This window comes from Lissotriton vulgaris, chromosome 2_2 (assembly GCF_964263255.1).
Source record: "Lissotriton vulgaris chromosome 2_2, aLisVul1.2, whole genome shotgun sequence".
Lineage (NCBI taxonomy): Eukaryota > Metazoa > Chordata > Amphibia > Caudata > Salamandridae > Lissotriton > Lissotriton vulgaris.
Genome location: NC_141688.1, coordinates 28136728 through 28162232, shown reverse-complemented (window position 1 = coordinate 28162232; position 25505 = coordinate 28136728). Strand labels below are relative to the sequence as shown.

The following is a 25505-nucleotide window of genomic DNA, read 5'->3' as shown; positions in this document are numbered from 1 at the left end:
ATTTGAAAGTGAGCCAACTAGAAGAGCTTTTGCTTTTGAATAGAAAGGATTCTTCATATGGTGTCAGCAAAATAATTTTAGCCTGTATAGAAGTGCTGCCATACCTGCTTCATTTAGTGAAGGCCGGTATTCAAAACTTGTTCATCAAGGTATATCTGACAGCTGTAACAGCACACAAAAAAGTCCACCATAGACTTATGAACTCCTGAGGTATAGATATCGAGATTATTTCCAGATTTATGATCTTTTTCATCAAGCTTAATTGTCTTTTAAACAAGGTGGAAGAATTGCCATTACATATAATGGACAGGCACCAATTGCATGCCCCTCACCACCAGCTACTGCCATATCTTTTGGAATTGGCAGGCTCAGTTCTGCAACAGTTCTTGATGTGGTCCTCCTAACAGCCATCAACCCATGCAGGGTGAAGACATCAGTGCGATTTTTGGTCACTGCTCTCATAGTAAAGTAATTTTTGAAAGGGTTGATCAGAGTTTTCCCCTCAATGCACCGGCTTACTTTAGTTTGGGAGGTGAATGCCATGTTAACAAGACTGGGCCGTATTTAGAGTTTAGTATGTAGGATAAAACCTCAAAATGTGGCGAATATCCTGTCCCAATCCCATAGGATACAGTGCACTTGAGATACATTGGATAGGATATCTGCCACGCTTGTAATAGCGTATCCAACCTGTCAAACTTTAAGGCCTTAATCTCATTATGTTTTTGGTGTGGACAAAAAGCAGCTTCCCTAAGACAACGTTGCTAGTATCTCTTGCATCAGCAAGACGAGTTCATGACCACCAAGCAAATGTTTTCTCAGACTGACTCTTCACAAGATCTTTCAGATCAAGCGTGTTGCTCAAAATCAACTGAAGACTGTTCATAGTTTCATCTCAGACCACCACATTAACCAGATATTATAACTCGGTTTGTTCTTTCATAATTCATATGCTTTGTTACTACTTTGAGCAATTTAGAATTACTTTCTTCTGAATTGTTTGCGGCACATGATTTTTCACTTAATGACAACTCTTATGCATGTAGAAAATCAACTCCATAATGGTGATCTGCATCACCCAGTGTAGTGTGAACATTAATAGACCTGTTCCTTTGACACCAAGGATATCTTTCTTTTTATGTCAAGGCACTAGTACTCCAGATGCTTGGTGTCAAGAACTCATCCATTCACTCAGTTGAAGCAGAGAGCCCACAAACAGGTGCCTGGGCTCACACCACCTGCTCCATTGCCTACTGAAAGCGTCCTGGAGACACCTGTGGTACTTATGGAGTCACTGGTCACATCCTGACCAGTTGGACAGAGGTTCTCTTCCTCTGCCCAAAATGGAAGGGCACCAAATTGAAATTCTTTTACACCTTTGCAATTAATAATAGACATCTGATTTCTGCAGGCAACATTTTGCAATCTGAGAGATGGCTTAATTTTCATCCCAATAATGGTTGTAGGCATCTGTACTGGAGGGAAAAACTTTTTTGTGGCATCGCCAGAAAAGCTGCAGAAATACTTCTCCTTTTTGGTTACATCAGCGCTATTGTGGATTTTTGACACTTTTGAACCTTTGCTATTTACTACAGCGCCTGAATATATCAAGGCTTACCATCCTGGTTGCTGTGGACTCAACCCATAACGGCCTTCCTAACATCCACTTCCACCAGGTAGAAATACAAGTAGTCCTGAGAATCCACTTTTACTCTGTTTTTAAACTCTTACTGTATATGTTGAGATTTCTGTGGTAAAAAGTTTGCCCCTACCTTGTACAATGCCCCTACTTCAGGTCCACTGAAAATAAGTAGCAGGAGCAATGTCCTAACTGGGGCACGAAATGACTGTGCTACCAGCACCTTCACCTTGAGCAGAGTAAGCTTCTGTGCTGCAAAGGGAGATATTGGCAGTCTTTTTAAGATACAGTGGGAAAAATATTTTTTTTGTTTTAGAAGAAGCAATGATACAGCCTGTTTCCAGTCAGGGAGAACAAAGTAATAAGAAAGTGAAAGGTTGTACACATCTGCAAGAGCATTCTATGTTGACAACCAGTTGGAGAATGTGGACATGCCAGTGATGTGGAGAGGATCCAGAGTTAATTAAGGATGAAGTAGATGTGGCAGTCTGAATAGTGAAGGAAGCATAGTCTGTGAGAGGAATGACAGGACTACAGGTGTAATTGAAGGATATGAGTATATAAATCCATGAGGTTGAGTTGTCAGCTAATGAGTGACGGATAATCATACTTACATAGAAAGAAATTCTAAAGACCCACGTCCCTTCCCTATCCATGTCATTGGATATGACACTTAAAAGGACTAATGTAGCATGTAACCCTACCTTGGTATTATCTGACATTCTTAAAAATGTGTCCACATATTTGATAGTGAGACTGCTGTCGGGTGGGCTCCATTCTCAATCAGAGCTTGCAGCAATGAACTGGCTTTGATATTGGCATCAGAAGAAATTAGACAGACGTTCGATGCTGGTGGAATGCTGCCTTGATTTTATTAGACCGCTTAGCGGCATTTGACACTTTCAATCACGACCTACTCATTGATCGTCTCTCCTCCATCAAAATTATGGATAGAGCTCTCCTCCTGAAATCTCTTTCTGCAGATCGTGAGCAGGTTATGGTCTTAGAGGGTTTTACATCACCCTCTTTCTCATTGCCATTTGAAGTTTCCCAGGGCTCATAATTGTTACCCCTCGAGCACATTTGATCAAATCATTTGGTTCCCATTGGTGCAATATGCTGACAACACAGATTGTGGTGTCAGTGACCAGAAGCTCAGAATTTACTTCCACTAGGCTCCGTAACTGCATGCTTCACATTGGAAGATGCATGGGTGATAATTGTCTAAAACAGAATTCATCTAAAACCGATGTCCTTTCTATTAGGCAGAACCTTTATGGTCTCCTAGTAGGTAGCCTCAGGAACTTGGCACTCTTCCCAGTCCGGTCACGAAAGTGACAAATCTGGGGTTGCTTTTTGACGAGGAGTTAACCTTAGGAAGATCAGATTAACTTTATCACCACCTCTTCTTTTTTCTTGCTTAAGTTCCTTGCGAAGGTTCTCCCTTTTATTCCACGGGAACTTCAGAAAACTGTGGTCTCTGCTTTGATAACTTCTAAGCTTGACTACCGTAATGCATTTTTCACAACTATACAGAAAATGTTTTTAAGCCAATTACAGATTCTTCAGAAGACAGCAGCACATCTGCTCTTGCGAATTCCCAGACACAAGTCTGTCTCACAGGCCTTGACTTGGCATCACTGCCTCCTTATCAAGAAGTGCATAGACTTTAAGGCCTTATGCATTACCTTTAACGCCTTACATAAAAGGCTGGATCTGAATACTTAACACGGAGCTTTCAGCATTATACTCCATCTCAATCTCTTTGCTCCTGTACAATTTTAATCTGGTTGTTCCCAAATTCGAACGATCCAACTGGGGTGACAGGAGCTTTGTGACCTACACAGCTAAGTTGTTGAACTTTATCCACCTTGATCTCAATAAGAAGTCTGACATGATGGCCTTCGGAAAAGCCCTAAAAAATTTGGATTTCAATCAGTAAAATGTCTTTATCTGGTACACTTTTTTTTTGTTTGGGTAGCTTTCCGTTCTTGAGCTAGCGCCTAGACACCCAAGGGTAGTAGAGCACTTTATAAATTCTATTTATAAATTTACCTTGAAGATGGCAAGGTCCTCCGAATACTAATAAGCACTCGTGTGTGTTGGGGAAGGGTAGAAAAGAATTAGGATTTACATTTGAGTGACAGTCCTCTCAAGAACAGTGGTGACCAATGTCCTGCAGCTTGCTTTGGTGACTGAGATGTTTGACAGAAAGATCATTTTCAGCCGAAGTGGAATAAGACTTCTCATATAAAACGTTTGACACATTTCTTTTCATATTAGTCATAGAAATGAGAGAGGTATCTTATTATCAAGAATATTGAGAGGCAGCAAAATGGTATTCTCAAATCCTGGGAAGAGCTTGGGATAGAGGTTGTCAAAAGAAGTAAAAACTGGGTCTATTTGATGTCTCACTTGATAAGAAGAAGGCAACAAGAGGCAATGAGACTCGCATGACCCCAGGGAAGCTGACAATCTCCAAGTTGTTTGATTTGAAGCCCTCATTGCCAGATAAGATTGGCTATTCTGGATATGGTGCATTTAAAATATGGCATGGCCTACATGGCGAAGAATATCTACCCTTGTGCTGCATCATAAAAGGCCAGACCTCCAATATTTGTCTTTGTATCCATCTTAAAATACTTTTTGTAAGGTCTTTGTTAAGAAACAATTCCCTCTTTTGAAAAAAATGCTCTCCGACACAAATTTAATTCAGGTTAACCCTTGTAAAAGGTTGTAACAGCAGTAAATTAATCTCTGTGGGGGGATAGAGGGAGGGGGGGCAGGGTCGACAGGTGAATGGGGTGCTGACTGGTGGAGTTGGGTAAAAAATTCCGGTGTTTTCATTAGGGATAGGTTTTACCTTTGCACTCATCCATCTTTCCATCAAAGGTAGCGTTACTTTTTGAAAAAAGCAAAGGCAGTTAATGTATCTGTTTTCTTTACAAATTCTTTAGCTCAGCACAGATTATGATATTAACTGGCCTCTGTGGAGAAACTATGTACTCCATTTCTTCATATCTATATAGTGACTGTGTACACCTCTTATTTATATCCCTCGAGCAACTCCTCTCGCAGCTGGACCGAATGGTCTTTTTCTCTATGGAACGATGTGCTTTTTCTCCCAGACGACTGCACATATCTGCACTACTTGATGTCTTCGCAGTCCAAGCACAGCCTCTGACTCTACTTCACACTGTCTCTGTGATACCATCGATCTGTGTGTTCATCCATGTAGGATCATGGCGCCGTATCATTTCATCTCCCGTGGTAGCATGAAGGCTGTCATTAATAGGAGTTGAGCGGAGCGGACCCTAAGTCCCAACGAAGGATTTACTTCTAAACAACATCCCTGGTGGACGAATGAGGGCTTATTAGGGTACAAATAGAGGAGGTCCACCATTACCAAGAAAGCGAAAGCAAGCTTGGCTCTGGTAGTATTTAAAAAATGTGAGGCTGTGACATTTCCTCAGGACAGTAAGGCTAATCAGACAAAAGTGCATCTCTTCCAGATGGCCCTATCGCAGACAGAATCAACCTATCTAGAAAAGGATATTGAACACACCCTTTGAAACTCCTCCCCTCCAAACATCTATAAGACAAGGAAGAGGAGCAGGCAAGACACATGCATGTTATGGTTAAGTATACCGCCTGTCTTTCCAGGCAAGTGTTGGGCTATCTAGGAAGGTTCTGCCATCAGGTATGGAAGGCAGACAGAGAGCCAAGGGGAGAGTGAAAATGTGAGATTACCACATGGTATGGCGACACGTGCCTCGGTTCTTTCCAGGATGAAGAGGCCTATCAAGAGTCAGTGTGACTGTCCCACTTACATCTGCATAGATGCTCAAGAAAATCTTCCAAAAGTAACTAAATATATTTATAGACTGACCAAACAAGAGATGTAGAGTAATATCCCAGAGACTCTCTCATCATATGCCCAAAACCTGGTTTACTGTCTAAAGTGTCTCCCACAGTGTATTTCGAAACTTATTATTCAGATTAAACTAATTGTAAGAGGTATTTTGTGTCCCACACCTTTTCGTGCTTAGAGTCCCCTGTATGCCAACACACCATTGCTAGTTAGTAAAAAGCTAGGGGCCATATGTATCAACATACCCATTTGCGATTCTCAAATAGCGATTTTTAAGGAATCGCTATTTGAGAATCGCAAATGGGTATGTATGTACAAAATCGAATTTTTTTTGCGATTCCTTAGAATTCCTTAATTGCGATTAGCAAATTGCGAATCACAATTAAGGAATACTTTCCCATTCATTTCTATGGGCCAGGAGGCCCATAGGAATGAATGGGAAATAATTCTCAATTTGCGATTCGCAATTTGCTAATCGCAAATTGTGAATAATTTCAAGGGTGCAGGGGTGTCCAAAGGACACCCTGTTGCACCCCTGAAATATGCATGGGTGCACATGTGGCTCACATACATGCCCTCAGGGCATGTATGTGCGTCACATGGCACTTTGAAAAATGCAAAAATATGCATTTTTAAAGGAATTCGCAACTTACCACCAACTAGAAGTTGGTGGTAATTTGTGATTCCTTAAGACCAATTTGTGAATTGTTTTAGCTTCTTACGTTGCATTTAAGGAATCGCAAAATTTGCGATTCCTTAAATGCAATCGCAAAATAAGGAATCACATATTTTGCGATTCCTTATTTTTAAAGCAGATTTCCTTGATACATATCATTTGTCCAAATTGCATTCGCAAATTTCGGCGTTTGCGAAGTCAATTTGGCTTGATACATATGGCCCCAAATATCCCCTTCTATGGTGACCTAGATTACCTGCTTTTGTTTACAAAACATTTATATTTGCAGTATTTCTACATTTAGAATAGTGCACATTTATTCAACCACTACTGCACAGTATAAGGTCAACTGAACCACTCTCAAGTTGCTTGTTACAGCATGTAGCTTTCTCTCCTTCCCTCTCGAAGTGTATCATAAATTGTTCTTCTAGCCTAACGGTCATTACATAAAGTTCACATGATTGGAAAGGTAAGGTTTCTTTACTTAAATTTTAGTCCTCTACCAAGATTATTTGTTCAATTCTTATCTGCCCAACTCTATATTGGAGGTAGCTATTGTCTCTCTGGGATTTTGAAATTGCAATGAGGAAGCAAGCTAGTGCAGGATATTCTCGTCGCTTTCCATGACCGCACCAAAAAAAGCTGTGCCACCTCTAAGGCTGTTCCTATTTTTTAAATATGCATTTCTTTTGTTTTATAATTTTTTTCAATATAGTTTCTAAGTGTTCTGCAATCCCACTGGGCTATCTCTATGGCTTTCAATAGGGAAGCTACTAGTTATGCTGGACTGCAAATTCAGGTATGACTCTTTAGCATAAGAGATACGCAAGTGTGTGAATACCTTTTATTGGAAGCAATGGTACCTATGCATAAATCTTCATATGCACACACTGCTGTGGTAGTGCTGACAACTCCATTGTTGTCTTTTCATTGTTGGTTACCATCTTTGACGAACGTCCTTCTGACTGTTTGGTAATGGGAAAGAAATCCCATTTGGTTTGACATGCTGTGCCCAATAATATGCAAACCTGTCTTCAGTGTCTGCAACATAACAAGCTTTGTCATGCTTATGAACAGTGAGGCATACTCCAAGTTAATCATAGACTCCTTATTTTTCCAGTTGGGTATTATTGATATAATAGTTTGTGTTTTCATGAATTAAAATCTTTAATGAATATAATACAAAATGCTACTACTCCCCCAGGTGATGTCGTTTTGTACCCTTATCCTGTTAGACCACTCCAGTGTTGCTCTGTTGCTATCCAGGTTGTGTTCTCCTCCGGGGTTTGGTTCGTTGTTGTGACTGAATGTTGATTTGAGCTAACTTTTTCTAATGTTTTTCCAACAGGGATAATTATGGAGTGGGCTGGAATGGAAGGACTGGAACACGGCAGCACAGACTCTCAACATCAGGCACCTTTCTTGAGGAAGATGGCATCTTTGTTAATTCTAATAACAGCAAACTACTAGAGAGAGCACATGGTATCCTGATGTGAGTGACAAATGTTGTATTGGGGGAATTATGACAGAAATTAGAATTATAAAAGAAATTCTGCACAAATAAGAGGAGAGTTGTGGTGTCAGGGTCAAGGGGGGTGCCTTGGATGGGTAAAAATATATGCGTCAGTGCTTGGAAGGCTCCTCCATGGCTGCTTACAAAGTGGAAGCCAAAAGATTCCTCATGAACAAGTTTTTACTTTAAATGGGTTATGATCACCTGCTTGAAGTATCTGATCCCACAACTGTTAGACCTTCATTTGATGCTACTCTCCCTTACCTCATCGTTTGCCCCCCTCTTAGCCCGCTATGTATTAGATGCTGTTTTATTCTCCTTTGACCCCTTTGTTTTGTAATTATTCATATTTAATGTGCTTTTTTGATGTCAATATTGCATTTATTACCTTCTTTCCTTCCTTTTGTAAAGCGCTCTGATATCTTTTGGGATCGTGTTCGCGCTATATAAATCTTTATAAATAAATAGAATAAATAAATGTCGCCCATTGCATGAATATATGGTGTTTGCCGTTGCCTTTAATATCTTCTGATCTTAGTGCCTCCTCCTCTGAAGCTCCCGACTTGTTAACCGTCCCATGTCAGGCCGTCAGCGGTAGTCCCTCTGGCACTCTCCAATGTATTGTTATGCTTCTCTTAGCTAACTAAATATGTATTTAATTGGTAATTTACAAACTTTTCTAAAATTGTAGCTGCTGCCAGAAGTAACAAGATGGGGAAAAGAAAATCCAACTTAGTGGGGACCGCTGTTGGTTTTGTTAGTAAAGAGATAACCATTGCCTGTTACCAACATCTAGGAAATGACCCAAAGGCAAGCAAAGAATTAAAGATAGGGTTGAGCACTGGATTAATCAATTTGATAACTTGAGAGAGCACACTAGGTGGACACGGGTCAGGTGGAGAACCTTATTTACACTGAAGAATCGCAATCTGCTACTTATCTAGCAAAATCTGGTTAAATCTTAGTAAAGTACTTGTGATATTAGGCTTATGGTCATCCACCCTACAGAATGAAGCCATCTCCAAATTGGCAAAAGAATCCTGGATATTCTTGATTTTGTCAACAAAAAATGGCTAACTGGTCACAAAACTCCTGGGATGCAGGAATAGCAAGCTTTGGTATGAAGAAATTGTTTTGCAATTTTAAAAGTTTCATGTGCCTAGTTATTTGCCTTCCTGATTCTACCTGAAAAAAGTTCTCCTGAGCCAACCTACTATTCTTGCGATATTCTATTAAGTGTAATTTATGGATCGCTTCAGCCTCCACAACAACATGACATCTGCCATCCTTTCTGCTGTGCTCATTATTGTTGTTGTTGATTTTGTTTTGTCATGTTTTTTGTAAAGCTTTATTGTAATGAAGATGCCTGGCCGTCATCAATCTCAACCAAAAAAATAAAAAATGTCTAAAAGCAGAGTACAGCTCAAAAAGTACACATTCACATTAAAGTCTCCGGCAATTAAGGGCAAAGTGAGTGCGTGCGTGTGTGTGTGTGTGTGTGTGTGTGTGTGCGCGCTTGCTCCTTGTGAAAGGTTGAAATTTCATCACTCACAATGAAGTTAGCAAATGGGTAAAGTGGGCTGACCTATTGAGGCATGCTTTAGTGGATGGAAGGACAAAGCGAATAATAAAATAACAGACTAATGGATGGACACGTCTGGCTGAAAGTCCATATAAATATATGAAACCTATAATTTTAGTAAAATCAAAAGTTATCGGCAACGCTAGACCTAAGAACATGCCTCCATAGTTGAGAAAGCGGATGTTTCTTCAATTCAAGATCAGCAGGTATTACCAGTACGGGGTTGTGCCTTTCGGCTTGTACACATTTTCAAGTTTTGCCTAGAAAGGGCTTGCGCTATTCTTGTGAAATCTCTTGTAATTTAAAAAAATATATATCTTAAAAGGGGATTGCAACCCACCCATTACTTACCATTTGTAGGCTACACAGTCACTCTCTTTTTCTTGCTTCTCACTGGTCAACAGCAGATTCTCACGTGATCAAGTTTCACTTCCTCTTTCCTCGCTCGGCTGTTCCCTGGAGATTGTACCAAGTACTGTTTCCAGCAGGTGGTCAGTGTCCGGCCACTGGCCGCGCACTTCTGATGTTCTCTAAAAAAATATATATATATCTTCCTCGCACTCCTTACCATGCGGTTTGTATCAGCCATGGAAATCCAAAAGAACATTCACAAACCCGATAGATTTTGCGTAGGTTTAACCTATTAGGTTTGCCAATGCTTGTTCATTTTCAGGGCAGCATAGAAGCTTTACTGAGGCATATGGAAATGTTGACTAGTCATATTTGGGTTACTGGCATATAAGGCACGCTTTTGTGAGGTTGTACAAGACTTGCAGAACATATCCAAAATTCTGCACTATACTTTTTAAATGTTGGCAAGTTATGAAAATGTTCCATGAAACCCTATCCTTTTCAGGGCAGGCTGTCTTCTGAGCCCTGAAAACGTCTTCCGCTTGAGAGACTCCCTCATCAAACAGCCCCTTTGATTTCTTCTCTTTTGAACCTCATTCCATTGTGTTCTCAAATGTTGTGTTCCACAGTATACCTTTTTAGGAGTGCCTAGAAGATTGGTGGAGCTAGAGGAGCTAGGCTAATAAGGTAGAATGAGTTTATCACCATACCTATAGAGTTGTTCTTCTGGTGGTGTAAGAGGAAGGGCAAGTTAAAGGTAATCCCCTTCAAGAAGTCCTTCTTTCCCTCAATCAATTTTAGGTGATGCTTTGATGCTGAGTTAGGGAGCCTACATGCAGAATTATTGGTGGGAAGAAAGTGGCTGATCAAGTAGTAAACTTTCCAGGTAAATATGATTGAACTCAAAATAGTTCAGGAAACTCAGCAGTCCTTAATGAATTGAGACCTTCATGCTTTAGCTTAATGCAGGCAGACAAACAGGTAGTTATGACATCCAGGGCAATTTCATGGAAGGCTTCTTTTGCAAGTCAGTAATATTTACCTGTCAGCTTTTGGAAACTTTAAGGTGCACCAGCTACGCAGGTATCTGTGGAAAGCAAGCTAGTATGTGTGTAATTACTCAAGGACAACTACTCCGAATGAGGGACACCAGCTCTAAGCCTCTATGTCACCACAAGAAATACAGTAGACAGACTCAGGGTTCATGTTCCCTAAGCCTGAATCTGAGTGAACGACCCTTTGATAGGCTGCTTATGAACAAATCTGTAAATATGTCAACCACTACCAATCCTCCTTTAGGTAATCATCCTCTTAAAGTCATACAAAACACAATTCCTCATTTACTCTTAGCTGACCATCCCACTAGTGGCATCTAGACCACCTTCTGTTTTCTCGAGAGCCACAAAGGACTTATCTTGCAGATAGATGTCTAATATAGGATATTATCCATGAAGGATCACCACAGCCTACCATCTCTGACCTTGACAGCTTAACACTGAAATACTGTAAATAGAACCTCTGAATACTTTTTGTGGCTTGATGAACATCCAGCACAATGTCCTTACATAATGTTGTACTATTTCAAGAGCAAGAGATTTTGTATTTTGTATCTATAGTAACATGGTGGACTAGTCAAGCAGCAAAGATACTACTTTAGCTTCAGGTCTTGTCTGAGACAGCGCATGTGCTGTCACTGAGGAGAGCTTTTGTTAACCTTAAAGGGGCTTAGAGTCGGCCCTTTACTTACCATTGGGTAGCTTCATTATCACTCTCATTTCCTTTTTTCTCACTTGTTAGCGGGTGCCGGTTTTACTTCATTTTTGTGCGTTTGTCCTTTCAATGGATCATGGACCAAGTACTAATTATTATTTTTATTGCTGTCTTTCTGATGTGCGCTTGGATTTAGATACATTTTTTGCTCCCTTCTGCTTTGTTGCTTGTGGTCCGCATCTCTCCGGCCTCGTTGATTGTTGTCCCCGTCCCTCTTGCACTATTTCTAGGCAAGAGAGATAGCATTTGACTAGAGGAAGAGTAACCAAACACACATTTTTTAGCTTTTCTGAGAGTTCACTTTAGGTGTCTACTCCTCATATTGAGTGGTATCCATGATATAAGGTCCTCAGCACTTCCCAGGGATCAGCACTCCTAATTTGTGGGTCATTCTTGCTCATTGACAAATTGAGATCTGCAACATTACAATCATGATCAAGGTTAAGGAACGCTTACCCGACAAACTGGAATCTCTTTGATATTTAACAATTTGAAGAATCTCTGCATAGCACTTGTCACTTATTATTTTAAAACTGCATTTCCTCTTAAATCCTGTGGAGTTACGCATGCGCCCCATGTTTGCCAAAGTAACTGCATTTGCCATGCACCACATTGGACTGTGTTGAAGTGCCTCAGTGCCAGTTGTTAAACGGTAGTTAATGGGATGGGTAGCAAAAAGGGATCCTTATAGGTCTTAATGCTGTGATGTGCATCATGGCTAAGAACACTTAACAAAGCAAATCGTTGGTTCAGACGAGACCTATTGCAAATTACTCTTCGTAACTGTTACTACTCTTCAGGAATGGTATGATGGTGAGATAATTTTTCGCCATTCCACATTTTTAATTTTTTTTTAACTTTAGGTAATTGAAGCTCATTCAACCTCAGTGGACAAAAGAGAGGATGAAGAGGTTTACCTTGCTTGCATGGATATGAGCAAACCCATCAGCAAATGCTGTCATTCTCATAAAAGAATTAAGCCCCTCCTAACACATACTGGCGCCGTCAGACTCCTGCTGTCCCTTATTTAAAACACTGATTTTAGGTATCATAGGTTAAAGAAGAACCAAAACTGGTCTACTACTCACATAGGTCAACTCAGTATATCTGCTAAAATGCCGCACCACGTTTTGCATATAGTGTAATTGAGTGAAAAACTGTCCATGTAATGTTGAATGAAAAGAGACTGGGCACATTCTTTCTAAGGCAGTGTCTCTAATGAAGCATGTGAGTGTCCATGTAGTGCATGTCATGCAACAATAATTTTTATAATCTAAATGTGCTCTTCTTCTTTTCAGGCGAAACCGGAATGTGAAAACTAAGCTCAGCCTACCGAAGGTAGGTGTTTAAAAAATGCAGTTAGCACAGCACTGCCTGTTTCAGACTAATGTACAATTGCCTACCTCGGGCAGGCAGTTGTGCTCAGAGCACCATTCATGGTGCACATGTAAAATCTTATAAACAGAGTACTAACTGAGGCAGACTGATGTATATAAAGCCATCTCAGGCTGGTGCCACATTCATTTGCGTAGAGTACCATCTCTTCAGACATCTGCAGAGCACCATTTCTGGCAAACCTTTGTACTCAGTATTATTTCTAGTAGGTAGATTGTGCTCAGAGCTCTGTGTTGGTTAAAACAATTTAATATTAGTACATCATCTAAAGACAATAGGCGTAGACAGTACCATGTCCAACAAATTCATAAACCTACAGCAGTCTACAATTCCTGCCTGTACCAAAAGCACCATCTAAAACTGATGAAGAAGACTGACTCAAAAAGTTGGATGTACACAATTTTGTTTTAGACTGATTGATTTATACAGTGTACCATGTCAAGCAGACAGGTGAATATTGATATTTGAATATTCTCCAAAGACACACATCTTTATTCACAGTACCTTTTTCACTGATACGTAATAGAAACAACCCTCACAAGCATGTGTACTCCGTGATTCTGATTCCACATATCTATATTGACAAACACATCCTCAAAGAGACACATGCACCATTAGTGCTGTATGTACCCTCACTGACAAGTACACATGCCCTCACTAACCCAACCGAACTGATTTCTATATGCCTCCAGTGGGATACTCTTAATAGACTCACTGAGGCATATCTCCCTCACAAAATTTGGCATATCCCTATTGATGTCCATACTGTTTTCAGCATTCACGCATAGTCTGGCTCACACAAGTACCCTCACTGATGTACAAACACACATTCTCTCTAAAAGAGATACACACTCACTAACATTTAAGTAATTTAAAACCCTTACTGATAAACACATAACATCATTAAGAAGCATCTTTACCTGGAGATGCACTTTGTATATATGCACTATGTGGATTACCTGGAAAAAGGGTCCTGTTCTTCCCTATCCAATTTTCTGATGAGCCATGTGGTGTTGTCCAGTGTACTCTGCAGTCAATGGAGTTCAGTGGAGATGCTTCTTCTTTTTCCTTGATATTTAGTGGCACAGCTTTGCTTTAATGAGTGGGTATAACTTACAGATTGAAGGTGTTCCAATAGGTTTATAGTCAAGGCCTTTTCACCGGTACCTCAATGGGGAGAAAGCCTTCTGACTCATAAATGAAAATCCTTGCCTTCATCAAGTGCTGATTTCTTGTGAGTGGTTTACATGGTCCTGGTGAGTGGTGGAGACCTGGTCTCCATGTGTGCTGTCTTTAACATGCCATTCTGCATACACAGTTTCACAGGACCACTTCTCCGAGTGGTGGAAGGCGGAGAGACCATTACCATTCTTACATTAGGTTTATCTGTGCCCGAGTGAAACCTTTCTATCCCGGTTTTTTGTTTTGCTTTTGGTATCCAAGACATTGGTGGGTTGCCCAGGCCTTTGTGTTAAAAGGGATCAATTAAACCACCTTGATCAGTGCCAACATGTCTATCATCTGACTCATTGTCCAGAACTTCGTTTATGGGAACAACAAAGGAGTGTCTTAACTTTAGAAAAAGGCAGACTTGGCCCATTTTGGTCACCAAAGTGGGAAAAATATTTATAACAAATCATAAGCGCTCCACCCGCTAGTTCAACTGTAAAAGGAAAGCACTATAAATATCATCTTATTTATCAAGGAGCTACAAGATTGTCATTTTGCTGGTGAGGTTTCAGCCACCCATTCTGTGTTGCAACCACGCAACTACCACAATGGCCAGAAGGTTGTCTGTCTGCACATAGGGACCAGTTCCTTTAACTCAAGAAGTAAGCCTTGATTGCAAATTTGTTTGAACCATCTTTCGCTTTGTAATTTGAAGTAACAAAAGAGGTTTGCATGCTTGAATTATTCACTGTCAACTAGCTGGCATACCTTTGTGTACCTTGGATTTACCTATATAATGCTAACATTTAATCAGGCTTATCACCTGTAGTCTTCCCTCATGATTATGGGAACCAAATATTAGACAATGAAGTGGAGATGCAAGGAAGTCAGTTCTCCTTAGCAGCTCAGCTGCTTCGATTTTCTCCTACATATCAGGTGTTAGGAAATCTCCTGGAGCTCTGCTACCAGAACTTGCATTTTGATGTTTTTCACTATTTCATTTCCTTTCTGGACCATTTTAACCTATGCAGCAGGAGGCTACTGCCTGTAATTTTCCTCTTTTTGTCTCCGAGATGTTTGAGCCAGGAGAGTCCATGTTGTCTGAGACCACTTGAGAAAAATGTCTCTTTAAAGCCTGGAGTTCCTGAAAGGAAAAGAACATCTTCATTATTCATTTTTGCCTACATCCAGATCGTTGCCTGACAAAAGTGACTTTTTTCTCAATGTCATCAGAGATGCATAAGGACCATGACTGAAGAGTGATCTTGTTTCTTCTGAGAAAAAATAATTATCTTCTTCCTTATCTCAATCTTCAAAAGAAATGATGGGCTCCCAAACAGCCTTCCCCTCAGACTTGTGAAGTAGCCAAGTAAATCTCTGAACCTGCTTCTGAGGTTCAGACTTTAAGCTGCTGTAATCTGGGTCGGTAGCACTAACACCTGTTTTTCAGATCTGATTGAGATTCTAGTTCTAGCTGCAGGTTTCTTTCCTTAGAATTATCCCCAGGCTTCAGACTGAATTTGGAAAGTTTTTGTGAGCAGTACTCCTGCGCACCATTCGTTGGCGTTGTTTGGCTCCATGTGGTCATCTGCGTCGTCAGCGCCAGAAGTGACGTGTGTGTTGCCGCTATAGAAGGGTCTTCCAATCGTTTTGATGTCAGTTCTTTACTTCTGCACTGGAGAGAGCGACCCCAATCATGTTTTGACTGACCTTTTTTTCGACTTTTTGTCGAAGTTCTATTGAGATCTTGCTCCTGGTGCGGCAGTTATGTCCACTTGGACAGCTGTCTGCGAATCTCTACGGCGCCGGTCACTTACAGATGTCTGTGATTGACCCATATATTGTTTGCCTCTGGTGTCTGGAGCGTGACAACAACATGAAGACCTGCATTGACTCTGCACCACAAGGTCTTGAGGGAGCAGTCCCTAATGCTTCTTGCCGCTCAGTGCGTGATGTTGCGAAGGTCTTGGGATCAGTCCGGGAGCCATCGATTTTCGGCGAAGTCATCAGGCCATTTGTGCAAGTCCCACCAAAAGAAAAAAGTAATACGTCAAAAAGATGTTCAACTTCACCCCGTCTGTCGAAGTCATCCAACGAGACGGTGGACCATGGTCATCCAAGGCCTGGCTCTGCGGTTGATCCTGTGCAGGATCTGCGCGTGCCTGAGTTTCCGGGAGCCGGAGCAACCCCCGCCCAAGTCTGCAAATTTTATGCGGTCATGCATCTCATATTTGGTCGCCCTGTCCCCGCTGACTTGTCTTTGACCCAGCGGGTTACGGAGGTGCCCTTACTGGTTCCCCAATGGCAGGTTCCCCCTGGAGCCAATCGGGCGCTTTGGATCCATGGATGGATCCGGACTGGCGCTAGTCGTACCACCTCGACATTCCCTGACTGTCACAGTGATGACGCTCCTGGCGCCGCCTGTGCCACTGTCCCCATTCTCATACCCAACCTGGACATGTAACTTGAGGGGTGTCTCACTATACCGACTGCGACACCAACTGATGACTCCTTCAGACCGGAGCCTGAGCCCTATTCCTAGGGGCTAGGACTTGGGAAAGATTGAGAGGGGCCACTGGACCCTGAGGAATACCAGCCCCTAGACCTCAACATGCACTGGTGTGAGGAATTGGCATAGATCAGTAGACTGGTCACCTCCCCAGATACTGGAATAGTCTTTCCTCCTACCGTTGTGACGGAGGTGGGAGCTTCTTATGCTGTGGTGGTGAGAAGGGTGGCCGAAGTACTGGACATTAGCTTGCCCTCAGTAGCAGTTAAGACTAACGTCTAGACAGAGGTTCTTCAGCCAGGAATTACCTCCCTTAGATCCGCTTCTCCCTTGTAATGAAACCCTTACTGAAGTCATGATCTGTGACCCCAATTTCCTCAAAACCCTACCTCGGAGAGCCTGGTGGTCCAAGGCTCCTCTTCCAGTGTAAATCCTAGCACATTCCCTAAACTTACTTTATCGCCGAGCGATCCAGCTGGCTTTGTAAACCTTTGAGAATCTTTCTACCCTCCATCAAAGGAAGGCTAGTACAGGTGTTCACGGAAAATACCACCACCCTGTGGAACTGCAACAAACAGGGTGAGGTTGGGTCATGGACCGTTTGTCAAAAGGCTCTGCCCCTCTGACATGGCTGGAAAGTAAGGACATATCCCTGGTGGTTCAATACCTGGCAGGCTCTCGCCAGAGCAGACAAACTCAGTCCGAGGATGCATAGCAGATCACAAATGGCTTCTTCATCTGCAAACTAGTGTGGCAGTCTTTGCTAGATCTGTTTGCTATCACCAAGAATGCACAATGTAAACTGTCCTGCGTGCTGGAGTTTCCAAAGCGGCTCTTGCTCTGAGATGCTTTTATCTCGAGTGGAGCTGTATGCCTTTCCCCCATACCACTTGTGCTGAGAGTTTGGTATCCCGAGCTGATGAGGATATTCATCGGTCCTCTGATCAGGCTGCCTCTTTGGGAGGATATTCTGTCAAAACAGCAGGAAAGAATTCTCCACTCTCATCTGTCAACGTTCTGCCTTCATGCGTAGAGATTTAGTGGTGACAGTTTATAGATTTCGGCCTTCCACCTGAAGTCTGCAGTGTTATCTTGGCAGTCAGACGTCCCTCCACCAAGTTGGTAGTTGCCTACCGCTTGGACAGGTGTGCAGAAAAGCAAGTTGACCCTCTTTCTGCTTCCCTTCCTCAGGTCCTTCTGGTCATTCTTTCTCTCGTCCATCAGGGCTCTGTTTCCACCTTCACCTATTAACATGCTTCAATGGAACCTCAATTTCGTACATACATTTCTGGTGTGCGCTCCCATTGAGCACTGCATAACTGTCCTCTCAGGCTTCTTACCATAAAGACAGCCTTCCTTGGGGCGATAACATCTGCCCAGAGGGTCAGTGAGCTCCAGGACTGGTCTTCTAAACCTTCATACCTAACCATCTTCCCTGACAAGCTGGTTCTTCGGACTAGAGCTTCCTTTCTGTCGAAAGGCGTCTCTTCCTTTCAAGTAGGCCAGTCCATTACCTTGCCTACCTGTATGCTATGCTGCATCCCTCTGAGGAAGAGGAACAACTCCATCGACTGGACCCAAAAAGAGAGTTGTAATTTTACCTTGACCACACAAAAGATTTCTGGGAGGGTGACCAACTCGTTGTGGGGTATGTGGGAGCCAAGAAGAGAAAGACTGTGCACTAGTGGCCCAGCTCCTGATATATTGTACTCTTCATTAAAATCTGCTACGCACTGTCCAATAAACAACCCCTGAGGGTTTATGTGCTTCTTCCACCAGTGGTAAGGCTACGACCACCGTGTTAACATAAAGTGAGTTCCGGGGCTGGACATTTGCCCGGCTGTGATGTGGGCTTCTCTGCACACGTTCAACAAGCACTGCTGCATGGACAGTCTGGTCCGCTGGGATGGGCACTGTACCCGTTTTGTCCTCCTGTTTTTTCTAGTGTGAAATCGTTCCGCAGACCCACCTCAAGGGAGGTATTGCTTGGGTATCTATTCTAAAGTAAGGAATTTGCGGCAAAAAGTCTCCATCAGAGGAGCAAGTTAGTTACCTTCAGTAATGCCTTATCTGGTAGAGCCTATAGCTAACTGCAGATTACTTACAGATTCACCCATCCTCCCCGCTCTGTAATTGGATCTCTAGGGAAAGGGTCCTTCTTCCCCTTTCAGTGCCCTAGTTTTCCACCCCAGTGTCCGTGTTCTTTATGGTTCCACATTTCTGGCGTGGAAAGTCGTGAAAAGATACTGATGTCAGTTTGATATCTATAGAGGTACTGCGCATGTCCCTTCCGGCACGTACAATGCCACAAAGAGCTGAACAACTCCACCTACCGGCGTGCCGGAGTACTGCTCACGAAAATATTTCCGGATCCAGTCTGATGCCTGGGGCTAATTTTAAGATAAGGAATGTTCGACTAGATAGTTTCTCCTAGAAAAGACATTACTGATGGTAAGTGACTTGTTCTTTAATTCTACTTCCTGTCAAGAAGTCTAAAATTATAATGTTTTGCTTTGCTGGCTGTTAAAATGTTTCCTAACTGCCTATCCCTAAGCAACCAACTGCAGCATTGTCTTGTTCATCATAGTCCGCTCTCTTCTTTGAAGTAGTGAGCTGCATGGAATAATTTCTTCCACCCTCTATTCCTGATTCACTGTTGGTTGCTCTACCATTGTTTCATGACTTACATAGTCATTGGCGCCATCCTCAGTTGGTGCCTTGTCTATACTTGCCCTGTCACTGGCCTTCCTAATTCTTGTTGTTTTACTGTTGACTGCCAAATCGTCTGATGTGGCCTTCCTGATTCTGGCTTATATACAGTTTTCCTTTCAGCTGTTGCTTTGCCCACCCACTGCAGTGACTTTTTGTATGCTATTTCTGACTTGCCATTGCTGGCTTCTTATTCACTCCAGTAGCTCTTACAAGGATCATTTTACAGCCTGCACTTACTATTACAATACCCCTTAAGCCCAAGAAAGAAAATGATGAGGATGAGGAAATTGAATCTTTCTTCTGTAACAATGACGAACATCACTATCAAGATGACCCAGTCGCTACTGCTTCTTGAAAATCTAACATAAAAATATGTACCTTAAGGTGACAATGATGAGAGCGTTTAAGCCATTCTTTTCCTGTGATTCTCTGCCTACCCTCCATCATTGCTCCGTGATGAGGATTAGGTGTGGCCTGCTGAGGTAGGACATTTTTAGGTTCAGCCAGAGGATTGCCTGGTGGCAGTTGATTCAGCTTAAGCGATATGGGGACCAATGGCATGTATTACGCTGGTACAGATAAAAGTCCAGGTGTTGTGAAATGTTGGTATAAAATCTGTATCATGCTCTGAAAGCTAATCATCGGATCCACAGAAATTTCGGCCACATGAGGATACAAATGGCACATCTTATCTCCTGTTAAGTCTAACGGTTAATTCTATTTACTTGTCGTAATGTATCTGGCTTTCTAACCACTTGCAACTGTTAGAGTAAAGTTTGACTGCTTCTGCCCACTGCCTAGAGAGTTCCAAGTCTCCAAACGGAGTAACTTACTTGTCCTATCACAATGTAATAATACCTGAGGCTCTAGGCCAACAGTCGGAAAGAAAAGGACATATTGTACTTCAAACTTGCTAAGTGCCCGGACCTCCTTACACTTACATACTCTCACTAATGCATAGATGAGCCTCACTGATGCACATTTCATTTAGATGCTCATACGCCCTGGTGCAAGTCTTACCTACTTGTGACTGGTGAACACCAAATGTCAGCGTATGCTTACACCTGGTCACTGACACTTGTGAACTCTCACTCATGAATTCTCACAGAAATACCCATATCTTCACTGACATTAATACAAAATCATTGATTTCTTATACTCCCACTGCTACACCCATGCTTCCAGTAATACGTCCAAACTCTTAAGTACCTTCCTATCTTTGACATGCCTTTATCCTCATTGCTGTAAGCATACACTCACTGACACATACCCATTGTCACTGACTTCATCATTCACACCCCCACATGCCCTCACTGACATGAAACAGACCATCACTGAGACTGTAAAATACATTCCCCGACAGATACCTAAACTCAATGATGCACACGCAGCCTTATTGTCGCGCTTGCTCCCTAATAAAACGACATCCTGTCAGAAACGTACATCATGACCCGTGTTAGATACATTTGCATATCCACTGGTACTTACCCATACACTGACTGATTCACACACATGATGACAATGACGCAGAAAAACATGCCCACTGTAACACCTTCCCTCACGTACCTAAATACATGACCTCACAGATATACAAAGAAATCCTTCTTCATACATCCCCGCCATAGGACACACTAAGTCAGGTGTATCACTCAAATTCCCACAAAGTTATTATCATTATAATTCCTCTAATGCTCACAAATGCATGTTCATTTCTCACTGGTTGGCTGTCATGCACTCACTAGCTGTCTTACACACCTTCATCCATTATACTTAACTGGTACAGGCACTCACCCACCTTCACTGGCTGGCAAGGGCCTGCCTACCTCCTGATGTCATATGCTCCGTAGTATGTTCTTTCCGTGAAAGATATGAACTGATCGGAGCCACAATATGTTTCCAGAGTATTAATTAAGGAACCGTCTGTTTTTTGACGGCCCTTTCCGATATTGGGTAGATAATCTGAATGTGGTTATTCGACTGATATTATGAAGTCAATGATTTTGTAAATAGATCAATGGGGGGCGTGGTACAGTCGCCCAAGTATGTTATTGTATTTCAGAGCTATTGTTGACAACTGTAATGAATGGAAAAAATCTACTGGAGTTTAAAAAATAAAAATATGATCATTCTTCTGTCATCCACAGCATCTTTTGGATGTCAAGTCATTAAAACATCTGACGAGCCTGACGCTGCATGACCGCATCACTAAGTCCCTGCTCCACCTGCACAAGAAGAAGAAGCCTCCAAGCATTAGTGCACAGTTCCAGGTCGTGAACAAAACCCATCTCCTATGTGTTGCATTCTAACAGTCTTGATCAAGCTTGTGTATCCCACCGACATACTCTCCTGAACAGACTTTCAGTATGCCCTCTGCACTCATATATATGCCTTAATAAACTTCAAGCATACCCACTCCACCCCCAAATACACCATAGACGTCATTCAACATTACAACTTTGCCATTACAATCTAAAGCTTCACCAACATCATACATGTAAGAAAATTACCAGCATCCTAGTATAACCTCATGCACACCATTCCTTTTTGGCCTAATGAATATCTGAGCAAATATGCCAACTTCCCCTTCCCACTCTGATGCACTTCTGAACAGGTCATTCTGCTGTATTACATTGTCAACTAGACTGCATCTCCTCCGAGCACAGCAAAGCATCCCATCCGTCATCCGTATACTTCTGAATAAGCCTTCTACACACTTGAAAAAACCTGCAGCCTCATAGTGCCGTCCTTCTGCACGCGATGAAAGCTTCCAGCACCTACCCTTTCTCCTTTTATCTATGCAAGCTAACCTCCTGTCTGTCTGCCATCATACTTTCTAGAGCAAGACTCCACCTTCCTTATTCATCCTCATACATCCCTAGCAAATCACCAACATGGTTATATAACCCACATAAGCTCCCAAATAAATACTCATTGGCTTTATCCAGTCCTTGTAAACGTTTCAGCAGACATTCAACACCCTTTTCCAGTACACACACATTTCTGAATAAATGTCCAGCATCCCTACTCTGTCCTTCTTCACAGCTGTGCAAACATCCTAGATCCACAACCTACACTCCTTCACAAAACAACAGGGCTACAGTCTGCCACCGCAACAACCATAACCCATATCTAATCTGACAGCTTCTCGAAGGTCTCTGATCTCCAGTATAATTGATCCAGTGGCACCTACTAACAACCCTGAAGATTCTGATTCCTGGCTTTCTTCATCAGAGATATTCTGAAATTGAAGATTCGTGTAGCAGTCAAATATTTGGCCTACCAACATCTGTTGCACACCTCCAGCTCCCGAAAAAGGGTTCAGAAGAAGGAAAGGGCCTCGAGTCCCGCTATCCTCAGTCTAGTTAGCATTGTTTATTAAGCGTTGTATGCCAAGGCAGGTTCCCTCAAAGGACGTCCTTATTTTATTAACTAAATGCAAAGCTATTATGCGAAGGCAGGTTCCCTCACTGGACGTTTTTATTTTATTAACTAAATGCAGAGCTATTTTCTAACTTTGAAGCCTGGCACTTCTGACATGACTGGAGTAGTGACATGTTTACTGTCTTGATGGCTGTAGCCTTAACAGAAAGACTCCCACCTTGTAAGTGGCTTACATTAGACAGTAGTGTTTTTTGTTAGGCTTACAGCAGGCAGTAGTATTTTACGATGATGCAAAGTTGTTAGTTTAGTCAGAAGACTCTGTTATGATATATTGGTTCTGGCAGAAGATGCTTATCACTGGGGACTGTCATACGCTTTTCGATAACAACGCCTTTTGCAATGCCCTTAGACATTGAGAAAGGCGTTGTTGCCGAAACGAGTCTATTAGTACCCCGTGACCTAGCCCAATAAATCCATTTATTTATTTTCCCTAAGGAGTGCCACCGTCTTTATCTGCATGATTGTGGATTCCACATTTACACTGGGGTAGGCAGTGCAGTTTCTGCGAGCTATGCTTGACAATCATGTTGTAGAGCTGTATCCCTGGAGGGCATTCTGTCCTCCGCACAGCTGCTCTTCGTTCACCAGCGAGACTCCTCACACTATCAAACATAAATGTTAGTCAATTAATGCAACAAAATATAAGTAAATAGGGGGTTAAATCTGGACAAAATTACAGATTTCACTGTGCTCATAGGGAGTTAATTGAACAGTGATAGTGTTGGTAAACTCAACATGCACCATTGCGGTTATTGCCATCATTCATACATATAGATCAATAGCTTCTTCCATTGTTCGAACACTATGCTCATTAAATATTGGTTGTGAATTTTTTTAGTTTAATCTATAAAGTTACAGAAGGACAAATAGCCAAAACGTTTGGTAAGTTTTCTACTTACTTACTGAACAGTCTTCATAAATTAGTGGTGGCAGCGTACCCGTTTTGTGTTCATTAGTAATCAGCTTGAACAGGCCTTTTTACATGTGTCGCTGGAGTGGTGCCTACTGGCCGACCCATGTAAAGTTCTTGGTGTGTATAGATTGTGTGTAGCAACAGACAGCGTGTGATTCTTGCTTGTGGGGATGTATGTGTGTGCCTGTGTATGGCATGACATGAAGGCCTATGGTTTAATGAGGCTCTGACTGATAACCCTATGGTACTTATGAGCCAAGCCCTGCTCTTGCACGCCAGCAAACGTGCAACCCTGAGTTTCTTGCACAACGTCTACTCGAGAGTTTGGTGGCCCAGGCGTCCACCGTTAAAATTAAACCTAATGCATCCCTCGGACAGGGAGTTAAAAATAATTGAGGCATTCAGAAAGCAGATGTTTTCTCAGCCAGCTTGTTGCTGCGATCTGTCAGTATACAGGTCAGATTTTGTGCCGGGTTCCTGACATAGACAGTGACGTTATCACAATACATAGACAACACCAGTAGTCGTGCCAAGTAGTTGATGCCACGATTAGATTAATGCCGTCAGTCACACAGCAAGGGTTTCCATGGGACCTGCGTATAGGATCGGGGAGAGTGGACATCCACGTTGCGTACCCCAACAAATCGCTACGAGGTCTGAAATTACGCCATTGACCCACAACCAAGCTGTGGTTAAGGTGTCGAGGACGGAGATCCACTCAAGAATCCTGGGACTGAAGCCTAGTCATCGGAGACGCGCAAACCAAAAGGGCTATTCCAGGGAGTCAGAAACCTTGTGGTGCCTAGGGGGACCGCCACTACAGACAGCTAGGGGTTAATGAAATGCAACAGGGAAAAGAGGGTGCAAAGATTGGATGAAGTGGAGGGCATTGGAAAAAAGCCTGACTAGTCAGGACAGACTATGGGAGGAAGGAGAGGCAACATCCATGCTGCAATCATGTGCGCTAGGATTTTGTTGTCTATGTTGATCATAGATAGGGCTCAGCAAGACTCGCAGAAGTTGAGTGCTTTACCAGGTATCAAGATTATGGTAATCGGTGCCTCGCGAACTGAGGGTGGCAAGTGGCTTGACTGTCTTGCCTCCTCATACATAGCTAAAAAGTGCAGGGCCAAAAGATCAGCATATTCTTGGTAGAATTGGGCAGGCAACCCATTCGGCCCAGGGAGTTTGTCTCTGTCCATACCACTTATGGCCTTAATGACATGAACTTCCATGGTTGATCTATGTATTATCTGTATCCATTCTCCAGCTAGAGTAATTCGATAGAGTCCAGGTAAGCATCAAGCATGTCCAATAAAACATCACTGGTGGAGGCATAGAGAGCAGTATATTATTACTACATTTCCTGAGTAACATCTGCCAAGTCATAGCACAGGCCTCCATCCATATTCGGCAGTTCCATTCAATGTTCCCTCTAATTGTTTTCCTTATTGTGCTGCAATAAAGGTGCTTAGTGCACTACAGGCAAGGCAGTGTGCACTGAAGACAAGCAACAGCTTAATATACAAGTATGTGCTGTGCGTGAGCTACCAAAATCAGTGGCTTAGCAAAGGTGTCATCGGCCCTAATCTAGGCCAGAAAAAAACTGATCTCCCTCACCTTTGGGTTGGTATTAAAAGACACCCATAACAAGGGTGCAGTGGGCTCCTTGCACGTCTGAACCCTAGTGACACTGAATCTTATTCCCTAATAATCTATGTATCATTCCTCTCTCTTTGCTATTGTCACAAGTCTCTTATATACTCCTCGCACCTTTTCTTATCCCCATCTCTATCCAATTCCTCTCTGTCTCTCTCGCTTGTCTTTATCTTGTTCCTCCCTTTTTTAAAGTTTTTGTCTTGTCTCTTTGCGCCTCTTTATCTTCCCCACTTTCTTCATCTCTTTCCACTTTCCTCTATTTCTCCCTCATCCTGCCGGAAGCAGAGATGCTTACCCTGGACCT

General features: G+C 42.4%; 1 protein-coding gene across 5 annotated transcripts in view; it reads left to right on the top strand.

Annotated features, from left to right (window-relative positions):
* Nucleotides 1-25505, top strand: part of MYO9A (myosin IXA) — a 1208318-nt gene that overhangs the window by 731202 nt on the left and 451611 nt on the right. For all 5 annotated transcript variants that reach the window (XM_086959231.1, XM_086959230.1, XM_086959229.1 and 2 more), the window contains 3 exons: nt 7535-7678; nt 12701-12740; nt 21333-21455. In XM_086959231.1, the coding sequence (XP_086815357.1) occupies nt 7535-7678; nt 12701-12740; nt 21333-21455 (307 nt within the window). The remainder of the gene's footprint in view (nt 1-7534; nt 7679-12700; nt 12741-21332; nt 21456-25505) is intronic.